The sequence below is a fragment of the Delphinapterus leucas genome, unplaced genomic scaffold (assembly GCF_059928025.1).
Source record: "Delphinapterus leucas isolate spDelLeu-1000000601 "Yukka" unplaced genomic scaffold, BTC_Dleu_Yukka2 spDelLeu_asBTCV2_sq25, whole genome shotgun sequence".
Classification (NCBI taxonomy): domain Eukaryota; kingdom Metazoa; phylum Chordata; class Mammalia; order Artiodactyla; family Monodontidae; genus Delphinapterus; species Delphinapterus leucas.
Window position 1 is genome coordinate 18,862,529 of NW_028322234.1, and position 13,876 is coordinate 18,876,404.

A 13,876-nucleotide genomic window follows, 5' to 3' on the forward strand; every position below is an offset into this window, starting at 1 on the left:
TTGGATAATTTTTCTAAAAATTTCATTGTAGTTGATTTACAAGGTTGTTAGTTTCTGGTATATAACACAGTATATAAATTTATATATATACGTATATATATATACACACACGTTCTTTTTCCTACTCTTTTCCATTATGGTTTATGACAGGATATTGAATATAGTTCTTTGTGCTATACCATAGGACCTTGTCATTTATTTTATATGTGTATCCTCTAATCCCACACTCCTAATATATCCCTCTCTCCTTTGGTACCCATGAGTTTGTGTTCTGTGTCTGAGTCTGTTTCTGTTTCGTAAATAAGTTCATTTGTGTCATATTTTACATTTCACGTGTAAATGATACTGTATGATATTTGTCTTTGACTTCACTTGGTATGATAATCTCTGGATCCATCTATGTTGCTGCAGATGTCACTATTTCATTCTTTTTATGACTGAGTAATATTCTGTTGTGTGTATGTGTGTGTGTATATATATATATATATATATACACATATACTACATTTTCTTTATCCATTCATCTGTCGATGGACATTTAGATTGTTTCCATGTCTTGGTTATTGTGAATAGTGCTGCTGTGAACATTGGGGTGCATGTGTCTTTTTGAATTATGGTTTTGTCTGGACATTTGCCCAGGAATGGATCATATGGTAGTTCTGCTTTTAATTTTTTGAGGAACTTCCATACTGTTCTCCACAGCGGCTGCACCAACTTACATTCCCACCAGCAGTGCAGGAGGCTTCCCTTTTCTCCACACCCTCTCCAGCATTTGTCATTTGTAGACTTTTAAATGATGGCCATTTTGACTGGTGTGAGGTGATACCTTGTTGTAGTTTTGATTTGCTCTTCTCTAATAATTAGCGATGTCGTGCATCTTTTCATGTGCCTGTTGGCCATGTGTATGTCTTCTCTGGAAAAATGTCTATTTAGATCTGCCCATTTCTTTGATCAGGTTGTTTGGTTTTTTAATACTGAGTTGTATGAGCTGTGTATTTTGGAAATTAAGCCCTTGTTGGTCGCATCGTTTGCAAATATTTTCTCCTATTCCGTAGGTTGTTTTCGTTTTGTTTATGGTTTCCTTTGCTGTGCGGAATGTCAGTGGATTCCCAATGGGTTGAAAGGAAAGGCACGCTGTCCCCTTGCTGGTCACAGAGCAGCCACGCACTCCAGACCTTCACTGGGTGCGTGAGACAATGCCACCCTTGAACTATGCTTTTTGGCCCTTATCAGCTGTGCCAGCACCTCTGTAACCGGCAGGGCAGGCGAGGACATGGCCTGAAGCCTCAAGTTGGCACCCTCGGCCCAGCGGGCCCTGCTCTTTCTTCCTCGGAGCCTACTGGCGGATCCTGGTGGAGGGCCTGGCCGCATGGCCACCATAACAGGTGGTGACTGAGACCTGGCCCTGCCCTGAGGATCTCACTGGCCCGGGTAGAGCCACGGCTGTGTCCCGACCCCTGGGACCCCAGAGCTCAGTGACCGCCCTGGATTTCCCAGGTCCCAGCTCAGAGGGTCCAGGACAGCTCAGGCCTCTGTCCTTCAGAACATCCCACACGAACCTGCCGGGTGTCCAGTGGCCACTGTCGGTGACACCAGCCCGGGTGTCTGCTTCGGGTTCCTCACCTGTACCTGTCACTGCTGAGCCCTCGCGACCACTGTCTCTGACCTGGGCAGGCCCAGTAAACATCCCCACTGGGTGGCCGGTGTCTTGTCGGTGTCCTGGGTGCCACCAGGCAGCCCCCTCGCCCCTGGAGCCTCCCTCCCCCTCCACAGGCATGTGGTTCCGCCCGTGTGCGCTGCTCTCCTGCTCTGTCAGCATTTATTGAGCACCTAGTGTCTGCCAGGCACAGGGGTCCCTGCGCGGGGGGGAGGGGGGGAGCGGTGGGCTGGACGTGGGTGGGGGCTGCTCCCCGCCGCCTGGGTTCCTGCGCACATGAGTGTCTCTGTCTCTGCTTTCCCTCTGCATCCCTCCCCTCCCCCCGGGTTTCCTGAGCTCCGCGGCCCCCAGGGGTCCTGCTTCGCCTGCAGCTGCTTCCACCCATTATACCTGGCTCCCTGCGGCCCGTGCACAGCGCCTGCCTGTTAAGTGGTGATTGCCTCTCTTGTTTTCCTTCTGGCCTGCCTGTTAAGTGGTGATTGCTTCTCTTGTTTTCCTCTGGAGGAGCAAGGGAGGGCAGGCCGGCCGGGCGCCCCGCAGAGGTCGACACGCGGCAGTGGTGTCTGTTGGGCTTTCTGGGGCCGGCAGCGCTCCAGGGGCCCCATTACCTGGGCCAGGGGCCGCTTCCCTGCCGGCCCGCCCACCTGCGGCAGCAGCACTTGGCGTCTAGGTCCTGCCGTCTGAGAGGTGCTTCTGCGGGGACTTGTGGGGACCCGGAGCTGCTGGCCATGCCGGGAGGGGTGGAGACACCCTGCCTCGGACTCACCTCCCGTGCTGCTGCCACCGCCTTCTGTCCCCTTGGGGAAAGGGGACCCAGGGCGGCCTCCCTGGTCGAGGGGCATGTGGTCCACAGTCCTACATATTTTTTCTCAGCCTTTTTACCCCATTTGACCATGTTTTTTTAAAGCAACTTGTGTTTCTCAAGTCATTTGAAGTCTTTAAACCAGTTATTTGTCTTAGAAAAATGAACCTGTTTCTTGCACTCATGTTTCATTAGTTAAGGTTAAGTTGTGGGTATTTACACCCCGGCCACCATCTTCGGACGCTCCCTGGAGGGCGGGTCCGCATCTCCTCCCCTTGGGTCTGGGGCTCACACGTGTTCCCACCTGTCCTGTGCAGGGGAAGTGACCCCGGGTGACCCTGAGGCTGGTGGGAACCGGCCTGGCTCCTGGGCCATCATCCTGGAGCCTCCAGGCCTCTGGTCATCTAGGTGGTGGGACAGGGACACGCGCCCCTCCCCCCCACATCCTTGTGACCCCGACCCACACAAGCTGAGTGCAGCGAATGGCGAACGGGGATGGCTCAGCGTCGCCGAGTTTGGGGCAGTTTGTTACACAGCAGTGGATAAGCGGAACGCTCCGTGAACTGCCATGACAAGCCCAGTAGGCATAAGCGGCCCAGCTGTCCAGAAGCGTCAGGCTCACCTGGGGGCCATGGGGGGGCCCCCTGCTGAGAGCCCTGCTGGAACGTTCCTCCAGGTTGAGAGGGAATTTGTGGGTGGGGATGTGCCCTTGCCCCCCATCCTGCCCCCACCATGTGTCCACACGGGCCCCCCCCCGGGGTCAACAAGGGCAGGTGTTACTGTGACAGGGAGAGGCAAGTCAGTCTGTCGGGCTGCGTGTTCACTGTGCCTCAGCCTCCTCAGAGCCAGGTCCACGGGCCCCAGCTGCAGGTGAGGAGGCCGAGGCCACCATCCTCCGGCAATAGAAGCGGGAAGCTGCCCTTGACTCCCCACGGCAAGTGGGCTCCCGTCTGCAGTGGGGGGGGCACGGCCACGTGGGCCACCCTCCCTGCACGCTCCCCCTCCCCTGTGGCTCAGGGTTGTCCCCTCCCCCTCCCACCAGCATCTGTGGGGAAATTGCTAGAAGAGGCCCTGCAGGGTCACAGGGCTCTCAGACGGCTGTGTCACAGGGACTTCTGAGTTTTCATGTGACTGCAGAAACCCCCCCATGGGGTAGAAAGCATGGAGCCTATGTCTCCTGCCTGGAGACCCCCAGATCCCTCCCCCTCTGCCTGCCCCACCCACTCCATCTGGTCCTGCTCTGACCTCAGGGCCCGAGGCTCACCAAAACGGACAGCCTAGTCTGGTCTGTAGCCCCCACTAGTGGCGCCAGGTAAAATGCAGGACGACAGTTAAATCTGAATTTCAGATGAACAGTGAGTACGCTGAGAGCCCCAGGCCCGTCTTCAGGATGACTCATGAGTTCCATCCTGTGCAATGGAATATTTGACCCGGTTCCTATGAGCAGGGCTGGGTCTCAGCTGTGTCTACACAGTGAGCACTCAACAAGTGCTTCCATATGAATGAACGCTCCATAGCGGAAAAACAAAAACTGGCCATAGGTTCCAATTCCAATGCCTGGTGGGGCACACGACCACCTCTCAGACCCTCAGTCTCCTCGACCAAAGAGAGGTCAGAGACCCCCTTTGTGGACCAGGCTTAACACCTGGGGCCTAGTAGGTGCTGGGCTTCAGTGGCCCCTCGTCCAAGTGGGAGAGAGGGCACAGGGCCTCAGGACCTGGGTTCTGCCTTGTCACCTCCCAAAAGGGTAAACAGAGCCAGGAGGACAGTGAGTCCCCTGGGCCTCCAATCAGTGGAGCCGCTCTGGGACACCAGTCAGCTTTGCTCAGTGAACCGCGCAGCACCTGGGGCTGGCCTATGAACGCAGGCCCTGTGGCTCTGCGCTCATTTCCAGGCTTTGCTGAGGACCTTCTGTGTGATGTCAGGAGAGTCGCACGGCCTCTCTGAGCCTGTTTTCCCATTTGGGACACGGGTCCTAAGAACACAACTTCTCTGTGTACCTAGATCTCAGCCCAGAGCAGGGTCTTGCACATAGCAGGCCCTCACTTTCTGCTCGGGAAGCAAGGACCAAGGGGACATCCACCCCCACTCGTGCCCCTCCCTGGGTCTCCGGGCGTCTCTCCAATTTCCAGGGGAGAGTAAGGGCGCCACCGCGTGGCCAAGACGTGAAGCGACTCCTGGCAGCTCCAGCCCGGCCTGAAGGGCGTGGGGGTCTCCGGACTTTTGTCCCCGAAGATCCCTACGCCAGGCACGCCGTCTCTCAGCCTTTGGGTCACCTCCTGGCACCGCATTACCGGGACGCTGCCGCCCCCCTCAGTTTGTCTCGCCTCCATCCGCTCCCTCACGCAGCGTGCAATCTGTAAAGGCGGACCGGGTGCAGGAGTGGATGACTTTATTGCTCGGGCCCCCGTGACCGCCGCCCCTCAGGTCCTCCTCAGGCAGCTGAGCCCTCAGCCATCACTCCGTCGATCCAGGCCACGTAGCTCGCCACGCGCGTGTAGATGCCGGGCTTCTTGTGGTTGCCACAAACACGTGAGCCCGAGGTGACCACGCCCTCGGCCACGCCGCCGCACACCAGCGGGCCTCCAGAGTCACCCTGCAGGGAGCGATGTCATGAGGTCCGGTACAGGGCCGCCGCAGGCGTCCGGCCCGCCCTTCGGCGTCCGGTCCGGCTCCACCGGCGCCTGCTGCAATTCCCCTCAGCCCGCTGGTCCCAACAGTTCCCTCGCTCGTCAATCTCAGGCCCCGCCCACCAAGGCCCCACCTCCGCCGGCTTTCGGCTCCGCCCCTCTCCAGGCTCCACTCCGCACTCCGTCCCACGGAAGTGGAGCAGCCCCCTCCTCCGACCCTGCCCCACTCCTGGCCCTCTCCAAGCTCGGGCCCCAACTCGTCCGCACCCTCTTCCAGATCCCACCTCTCCTCCCAACCCTGCCTAGACCTCTGGCCAGCCACGCCCACCCAGTCTGTGTCATTGACCCTCCCATCTCAGCCCCCACACCTGCCTCAGGCCACGCCCACTCTCCTGGGGGGGCACTCTGCGAGCTCCCCCGCGCGCGACCCGCCCTTTCCATCAGCCTCGCCTCCCGTATTCCCGTGCGCCCCGCCCCTTCTGTTGGCTCCGCCCCCAGCAGGCCGCCGCCCCCCCCCCGCCTCGCCCTCCCGAGGCCTTGGCCCCCACCCCTCTACTGGCCCAGCCCCGCCCTTGCACCTTGCAGCTGTCCCGGTGTCTGCTCTCCGCGCACATCATGCTCTCGGTGATGGTGCCGTCATGGTACTTGCGCAGGTTGCAGGTGGCGCGGTCGAGCACCGGCAGGAGTAGGTGGTGCAGGCGGTCTGGCCGCCGGCCAGCGTGGTTGACCACGCCCCAGCCGGCCACGTCGCAGAGCGTGCCGGCCGCCACGTCGCGGTCCTCGCGCTGCCAGGGCAGGGGCTGCACGTAGGGGCCCAGCACGGCCTTCTCAGAGAGCTGGGGGTTGGGGCGGAAGGGGATGTTAGGGTCGGGGCGGGGGCGGGGGCGAGGGCCCCGGGGCAACAGGGGGGACTGGGGCTAGACTCAGCAGACCTGCAGCAGGAGGAGGTCGTGGTCGATGGTGTCCGGCCGGCTGTCTGGGTGGGGCACTGCGCGTAGCACGTCGTACAGGCGCTTGGAGGGCTCCGGCTGTGACAGGGAGTGCGCGCCCAGGAGCACCTGCACCTTCCCGTCGGCCCTGGGAGTGGGGTGGACCCACCATCAGAGTCACGTTCCCGCCCCACCTCACCCCACCCCCCCCCACCCCACCCCGTCCCGCTCTTTGCCCCGGGCCACTCACACATCCTCCAGGCAGTGCGCTGCGCTCATCACCCACTGGTCGGCCACCAGGAAGCCTCCGCACACGTGCTTGCCGTTCACTTGCACGGATGCCATGTAGGGCCGCGAGTGGGACATGGCCTCTTTGCCGCCCAGGATCCTGCCGCGGGGCTGAGCCGCTGGAGGTAGGCAGGTCAGCGTGAGGACTTAGGGGGTGACTGCAGCCCCCCCCCCGCCGCTAGGATTCTCTCTCTACCCCGAGGCGGCTCCAGCACCCCTCAGACCTGGAATTCCATCCTTACAATCCTCCCGGACAGAGTTGCAAACTCCGGGGGGCCCCAGGGAGGAATGCCCGAGAAGACAGATGATAGGGAGTGACCGAGTCTGGGGCAAATTCCATACCTACACATTGGGCCTGAGGCTGCAATTTAAACATAAGGAAAGCCGGACTGTCCAAACCCATCACCCCTGCCAGCCATTACCCCTCGAGCTGCCGGTTTTCCAGTGTGTGGAAAGCTAGGTTCAGAGTTTTGAGAATTACCCCCAGTGGTCCAGTGGTTAGGACTCGTTGCTTTCACTGCCGAGGGCACGGGCTCAATCCCTGGTGGGTGATCTAAGATCCCACAAGCTGCACAGCCCGGCCTCCTCCCCCGCAAAAAAATAAACCACCAAAATTTTGAGAATTCCTTGGTTTTCAGAGGCTTCTGTTCATGTGAAACCTGCCCCCTCCCTGCCCACTTAGGGGGGCTGGAGGACAGTCCTGTTTGACGGAGCAGGCCCCCTGGCTGACCGCCCTGCAGGCTGGTGGCCCCCAGCGGTCACCGCAGGCCCAGGTCCACTCACCACACACAGCCGCCCCGAGGAGGATTAGAGCCGCCAGGTGCAGGGAGCGGTCCGCCATGATGCTGCAGTGGCCTTGACACTGACCCAGGCCAGGCCCTAGGGGTGCTTTTATGAGGGTGGAAGGGGGCGGGCTCTCGCACAGGCCCTATCAGCCGGGTGGGCAGCGGCCCAGTTGGCATGGGGAAGCCACCTGTCCACCCTCCCCAGGGGTGTGGTTGTCTCCCACGGACTTTGTACCAAGAGTATAGACAGGCTGCTGGGCATGCGTCCCGCCTCTGTGAGCCTGGCCCAGGGCTGGGCCAGGCACAGGGGCTCCTGTGGGGAGCAGCCCCTCAGGATGGGCAGCAGGCAGAGCAGAGGGATGGACCTACACCCAGCCCCACGGCCCCGTCTCCGCAGAGTGCCTTTGCAGCCCCAAAGTTTCACAACAGCAGCTGGAAACCACAGTTTGTAAACAACCCACTTCCGCATTTTCTGCTTCTCTCTTCTTTCTCTTCCTCCTGCAACTTGGAGAGGAGGTCGGGTGGGGGTGGGGGAGAGGTCATCCAACACCCTTGTCCCTGTTGCTGTGGCTCTGGAGCTTGATACCTCAACAAGTAGAATATTGGAAAGGTGGTGTGTATGGGGCAGCTGGAAAGACCATTGGATACAAGTGACAGAAAAACCGAGGCAAACTGGGTGGAGCCTTCTACAAGGAAATTACGTGGAAAGTTCATGGGTCTACCTTCAGGTGTAGCTTGATCCAGTTACTTGAACAAGGTCAGGTTTCTGCCTTTGGTTCCTCCTTTCCTCCTTGATGGCTTTTCTCCTCACCAGGCTCCCCTGTTGTGACCCCAGACTCAGCCCAGGAGCTCAGTCAGCCCCTCCGTAAATTCCCCATCACTGTAGCCGGAATCTCAAGCCTGCCTCTGACTGGCCGAGCTTGGATCTCGTGCCCCTACACCGTCACTGTGGGCAGGGGATGGCAGGTTCTGAGGAGCAGAACCTGGGTCACATGGCCCTCTATAAGTTGGGGATGGTGGGTCAACATCTCGTGAACCTACTAGTGGGAGATGCTGCGTGTGACCAGAAGGGTGGGGAGGACCTCAAGCTGTTCCCAGTGGGAACAGTGCGCAATCTTTTCCCCTCTACTTCTTTTCGTGGTGAAAAGAAAAATAGAGAACAACGTAGCAAATGTGACTTGTTAGATCCCAACGTGTTTTCTTACCCAAATCAGAAACTCTGAAACGAAAGCCCATTTGCATGTGGAGTCCAGAGTATGTAAGTCAGAGTGTTGGAAATTGCAACAAAATTTGGAAATGACCCAGCAAGACAAGATGGTTCAATAAATAACCCTGCTTGTCCTCGGATGCTTTGTTGACATGGAAAGACCGCCAGGGTGTAGTATTTATTAAGTGGAAAAAGTGATTGCAGGGCAGTGGGTCACCTTTCTGAGCCGCTGGCACCTGGGGAGAGGTGTGCCCCGGTGACAACCTGCGGGAAGAGCTGGCAGGCAGAGGGAACAGCAAACGTTAACAACCTTGAGGTGGGACCCCCCGGGGTGGGGTGCTGCAGGGATCGGGTATTTGAGGATTTGGCACGAGGGGACAGAGAGGGAGAGATTTTTCCTGGCCCCCTGGTGTGGGGTCCGGGGTGTCACCTGATGTTAACTTCTCTCATTTACTTGGGTGATTGTTTCCCACACCATCAGACTGTGAGCCGAGTGATGGCAGAGGCCACATGTGTCGCGGCCCCCACCTGTGGCCCCAGGAGGTTCCTTCTCAGGCTCAGAGGCAGAAGAGGGGTACAGGCTGGCCGTCTCCCCCAGGGCTATGACTCCTTCGGGGCTGGGTGTTTCCTTGTGAAACATCTGCGTGGCTTTGCCCCCCGACCCCTGCCAAGGCAGAAGGCTGGGGAGGTGGGGGAGGGATTGTCTCCCCACCCAGTGAGGCCAAGGCTGGCCTGGGACCCCAACCCCTGGCTGGGTCCTTCCCAGATAGTGTGCCTCACTCTTCCCCACAGGGAAACTGAGGCTCAGAGACAGCAAGCAAGTTGCCCAAAGTCACAGAGCTGGGACTCAAACCCAGGCTCCTGAGCGTGGCTTCACAGCTCTCTGCACCTCCACTTCCTCATCTGTAAAGTGGGGCAACTCATAGGACCTGCCTCGAGGGTGGAGAGGACCAGTTGAGTGAATACTTGCAAAGACTCACAATGATTTCTATGCCTTGTAAGCACTCATGGACACTTGCTACAGTGCTTTTCATTATCGCCACCTGCAACATTAGTTTAATTATGCTTGATAGGAGGAAAAACCAGAAATGGCAATCAGTATCCTTTTGTAGAGGGTGGGGAAGGGACTTCTTACCCCAATGCCCTGAATTAGCTGCCACCTGGTGGCAGCGTACTCGTGACATGCCCAAGACATTCTCCTGAGGACTTTCGACTCTCGGTGGCACAACCAGCAAGCCCCCAGACACATTCTACAAAACAGAATGTTTTTATTGTGCTAGGTGCCACATGATGCTGCATGGGAAGGGCCCAGCCAGGGGCAGGTCAGGTGGGGTGACAGGAGAAGCCCCTTCTAGCAGGTCCTGCCCGCAGCGTCCCTAGGGTGGAGGGAGGGGCCGTCATCGTCACCGTGGCGGCGGATGATGGAGTTGATCCAGTCTGCAAACTTGGCGACGGAGGCAAAGGCGTCTGGGAAGGTCCCAGAGCCGCAGCCCCCTCGGATGAAGGAATCGATCCCATGGACCAGCCTGTTGCAGACCAGGGGCCCGCCGGAGTCCCCCTGTGGAGCCAGACAAGTTCGGGAGTCTGGGCTTCCAGTCCCCCACCGTCACACCCCCACCCACCCCCTTCAGGGTCGGGGATTCCTTCCACGGGTCTGGCTGTAGTCCTAGTTGCTGCAGCCTGGATGGGAGCACGGTGCTGGCTCGGGGGGACATGGGGTACGTACAAAGCAGATGCCGGCATGCTGGCCTGGCACCAGGGTGCACACGTTGGAGGGGCGGCAGAGGGCTGTCACCACGGTCACGTTGAGCTGCTGCAGGACTGGGGGCGGTGGCCGGTTCGTGTCCAGCTGGCCCCAGCCCATGGCCACACACTGCACCCCTTCTCCCACGCCTTGGTCCTGGGTGGGCAGCTGGGCCACCTGCACATTGGTGTTGATGGTGGCCATCCCACTGAGCTGCAGCAGGTGGGATGGAGCAGTGGCATGTCACAGAGGGTGGGGAGTGACGACCCTCACCTCTCTGGGCCCTGGTTTCCCCAACCGAGGCTCCACCATGGTCCTGGGATGTTTCAGAGCAGGACACCCACCCTGCAGGTTGCCTCCCACTTCAAGCCTCAGTTTCCCCGTCTGTAAAGTGGGAGCAGTCACCGTGGCTCAGGGCATCCCTGGATCTGTCTTGAGTGCAATAAACAGTAGGTAATAGGGCTTCCCTGGTGGCACAGTGGTTGAGAATCTGCCTGCTAATGCAGGGGACACGGGTTCGAGCCCTGGTCTGGGAGGATCGCACATGCCGCGGAGCAACTAGGCCCGTGAGCCACAACTACTGAGCCTGCGCGTCTGGAGCCTGTGCTCCGCAACAAGAGAGGCCGCGATAGTGAGAGACCCGCGCACCGCGATGAAGAGTGGCCCCCGCTTGCCACAACTAGAGAAAGCCCTCGCACAGAAACGAAGACCCAACACAGCAAAAATAAATAAATTAATAAACTCCTACCCCCAACATCATCTTTTTTTTTTTTTGCGGTACGCGGGCCTCTCACTGCTGTGGCCTCTCCCGTTGTGGAGCACAGGCTCCGGCCATGGCTCACGGGCCCAGCCGCTCCGCGGCACGCGGGATCCTCCCGGACCGGGGCACGAACCCGTGTCCCCTGCATCGGCAGGCGGACTCTCAACCACTGCGCCACCAGGGAAGCCCCCCAACATCTTCTTTAAAAAAAAAAAAAGTAATAAAGCAAACGATGGGCCACAGCAACGACCATAAAACCCTTGTTCTAGAACATTGCCTGAGAATAATCATAGCTGGGCAAGCAGAGGGGAAAGGCAGGTTTCTCCCTCCGGTCTCCCACTGGCCCGAATGTGGGGAATTTTGCCCCATTTGGCAAAGAGGGAGACTGCCCCTTCCCTCCGCCAGCGGGCACAAAAATACCTTTCTCGCAGTCACCTCATGTAATCTCTGACAGCCCTGCACGGCGGGGGATGGGGGTGGGGAGTATTTCTCTGTTTTACAGAGGGGGAGACTGAGGCACACAGAGATGGGGGCGACACCGGGTCTGCGCCCGCCAGCCTTGTCCCCCAGGCTCCTGCCCCTCCCCCGCCCTCCCCAAGCCTCCCGCGGGCCTTTGCACCTGCTCTTCCTGCCCCGTCCCCGGCCGCGCACCTGGAGAACCACGATGTCGTTCTGCAGGCCCAAGGGGTTGAAGCCTTTTTCAAAGACCCGCTGGACCCTGAACGTCTGCCGGGTCTGCTCTTGCCGACGCAGGTTATGTGCCCCCAGCACCACGCGCACCGACTGGGGGTTCCTGGGGCGGGGGGACAGGAGGTGATTGGGGCGCCCGAGGGGTCGGGAGCGGCGGAGAGACCCCGCCCGAGCGCAGGAGGACCTGCAGACCCTCGCGCCTTTGCCGGAAGGCCCCACCCCGGGCCCGCAGCACGGCCCGCGCGACCCTCGCGCGGCGGGCGCACTGGAACCCGAGATGGGGACGCGCGGGGACACTCACATGCCGTCCAGACAGTGCGCGGCCGACAGCACGAAGTTCCGCGCGATCAGGGTGGCGCCGCAGAAGTGGCGTCCGCGCCTCTGCAGGGACGCCATGAAGGGCCACGCGTGCGGCCTGGCCGGCCGGCCCCCCACGATCTCCGAAGCCAGCGCGGGGCCTGGGGGCAAGGGCGGTGGCGGCGGTGAGCGGCGCGGAGGAGCCCCGCCCCCGCCCGGGAAACCCCACCCCCCCCTCCCAGGACCCCACCGGGTCGGGTTCTTGCCGTGCTTGTCGCCCAGAGAGGGGAGGGGGCCTGCACGGTCCCCCTGCCAGGGCGCAGCTAGATCTGGACTTCACCCGCTGGGAGTCCCCAGAGACCCCGCTGTTCAGACCTCACCACTCAGGACCTCAGCCTTCTCCTTATCCCAGCTGTCACTCCCCATGAGGATGAGGGGGCCGAGAGGGTCCCCAGCAGGTGGAGAGGCAGGACTGGACCCCAGGGACAGACCCGGGCCCCGCTCACCGCCCAGCAGCACGGCCAACAGGACAGCGGCCAGGGCAGGGCTGGAGGGTCTGCAGCTTTGGATCATGGTTGGGCGGGAGCTCTGGCGTCTCTGCCCTTTATGCCCACCTGCCCCTCTTATAGCCCCCATGCCCCGAGGCCGTTGCAGTTGCCCGTGGGGGGGCCTGGTGCCCCCGCTTCCTCTGCCCATCCTGGGACGTGGGGGACGAGGGGGTGATGGGAGAACAGGGGGGAGAGGATGTGTGCAAGGGGCAGGGCTGGCTCCAGGAGGGTCCCCAGATCAAACTCAGGATGCACAATTAAACTGGAACGTCAGATAAGCTTTTTTTTTTTTTTAGCGTAAGTATATCCCAAATATAAGCACAGGATGTACTTACGTACAAAGTTAGTCTTTGTTTATCTGACATTCAAAGTTAGCTGGGAGTACTGTATTTTTGCTAAATCTGACCACTCCGGCCCAAAGGAGTTGGCTGGGACGCCCACGTGTCTCAGTTTACCCAGGGCAACGGCAACCATGTGCACGCAGCCCTGTCCTGACATTTGGGAGCTGCCTACCCAGTGAAATGGTGGGAGGACTGGGCTTTGAACCCAGGTGCCCACAGTGCACAGCTGGAGGGAGACTTGCTGCCTATTCCCCAGCCTTGGGTCTCCTTCTTGGAGCCCGGACTGGTTGCTGTTCCTAACGGGGAACTCACTCCCACCTGGGACCTCATCAGTCTCTGGGGGCCCTCAGAGGTTCTGGGAAGGAATCCCTCCCACCCCCACCCTACCTGCACCCCTCTGAGCTTCTCTGAACCCCCTTCCAGCCTGAGGCAGAGGAAAAAATTCCTGCCCAGGCCTGGAGGCTGGATCATGGATCTCCAACCAAGTTTGAGAACTTCAGCCTGGACCTTGGAAGAACTCAAGCCGAACAATGGAGATGGGGTCCACCAGGGCCGGTTCCCAGCCCCGTGGCCCCAGTTCAACTCCCCCCCCAACCCCCACCCCGTCCCAGGCTGCTCCAGCTGCAACGGCTGTAGCCAAGGCTGTCGCAAGAAGCAACGTTCTCCTGGCTCGGAGCAGGGTTCAGGGGAGGGAACCAACGGATCCATCTGCAGGAACAGGCGGGCGGGGGCCCTCAGGGACACCCAGAGGCGGGCTGGGGCTGGAGTCCAGTTTGTCCCTGGGCTCCTCCTTGGTGTGTGGCCACAGGCAAGCAAACCCCCATCTCTCCCCTCTCGGTGGGGTCCCCACCCTGCTGAGTTAAAGTTACCATAGAGCACTTGGTAAGCACCTGCTGTATACATAACCCTGTTTCCAGTGGGGGTGGGAATAATGGAGGAGACCGTGACTCAGGCAGGGAGACCAGATTTAAACAAAAGCTGCATCTATATGGAGCACCACCTGTATGCTATTTCCTCACAGGTCATGGTGGCTAAGCTTGTGGACTCTGGGTTCAGATCCTGGAGTGGCCACTTGCCCACTATGACTTCAGGCTATGGATGTAACCCCTCCATGCCTCAGTTTCCTCATCTGTAAAATGGAAGTTATAGGCTCCCATCTCACAGGATTGTCCTGAGGATTAAATGAATGAACTTTTTG

General features: G+C 59.5%; 3 protein-coding genes across 7 annotated transcripts in view; 1 reads left to right on the plus strand and 2 right to left on the minus strand.

Annotated features, from left to right (window-relative positions):
• MED16 (mediator complex subunit 16) overlaps positions 1-13,876 on the plus strand; it is a 40,567-nt gene that overhangs the window by 15,466 nt on the left and 11,225 nt on the right. For 4 of the 5 annotated variants that reach the window (XM_030760668.2, XM_030760669.2, XM_030760670.2 and 1 more), the window contains one exon: positions 1,056-2,567. The exons of the other annotated variant lie outside the window; for it this stretch is intronic. The gene's annotated coding sequence lies outside the window, so the exon portion shown is untranslated. Of the gene's footprint in view, positions 1-1,055; positions 2,568-13,876 lie in introns of those variants that run through there. 5 annotated transcript variants of the gene reach the window in all.
• CFD (complement factor D) lies at positions 4,835-7,304 on the minus strand. The gene is made up of 5 exons (XM_022565691.3): positions 7,090-7,304; positions 6,269-6,425; positions 6,022-6,166; positions 5,668-5,925; positions 4,835-5,055 (listed from the first exon to the last, which is right to left on the minus strand). Exons 1-5 carry the CDS (start codon positions 7,145-7,147, stop codon positions 4,894-4,896), a joined length of 780 nt encoding a protein of 259 aa, XP_022421399.2. The 5' UTR covers positions 7,148-7,304; the 3' UTR covers positions 4,835-4,893.
• ELANE (elastase, neutrophil expressed) lies at positions 9,516-12,617 on the minus strand. The gene is made up of 5 exons (XM_022565687.3): positions 12,296-12,617; positions 11,794-11,950; positions 11,454-11,595; positions 10,025-10,255; positions 9,516-9,856 (listed from the first exon to the last, which is right to left on the minus strand). The coding sequence occupies exons 1-5, from the start codon at positions 12,483-12,485 to the stop codon at positions 9,650-9,652; spliced, it is 927 nt and encodes a 308-aa protein (XP_022421395.3). The 5' UTR covers positions 12,486-12,617; the 3' UTR covers positions 9,516-9,649.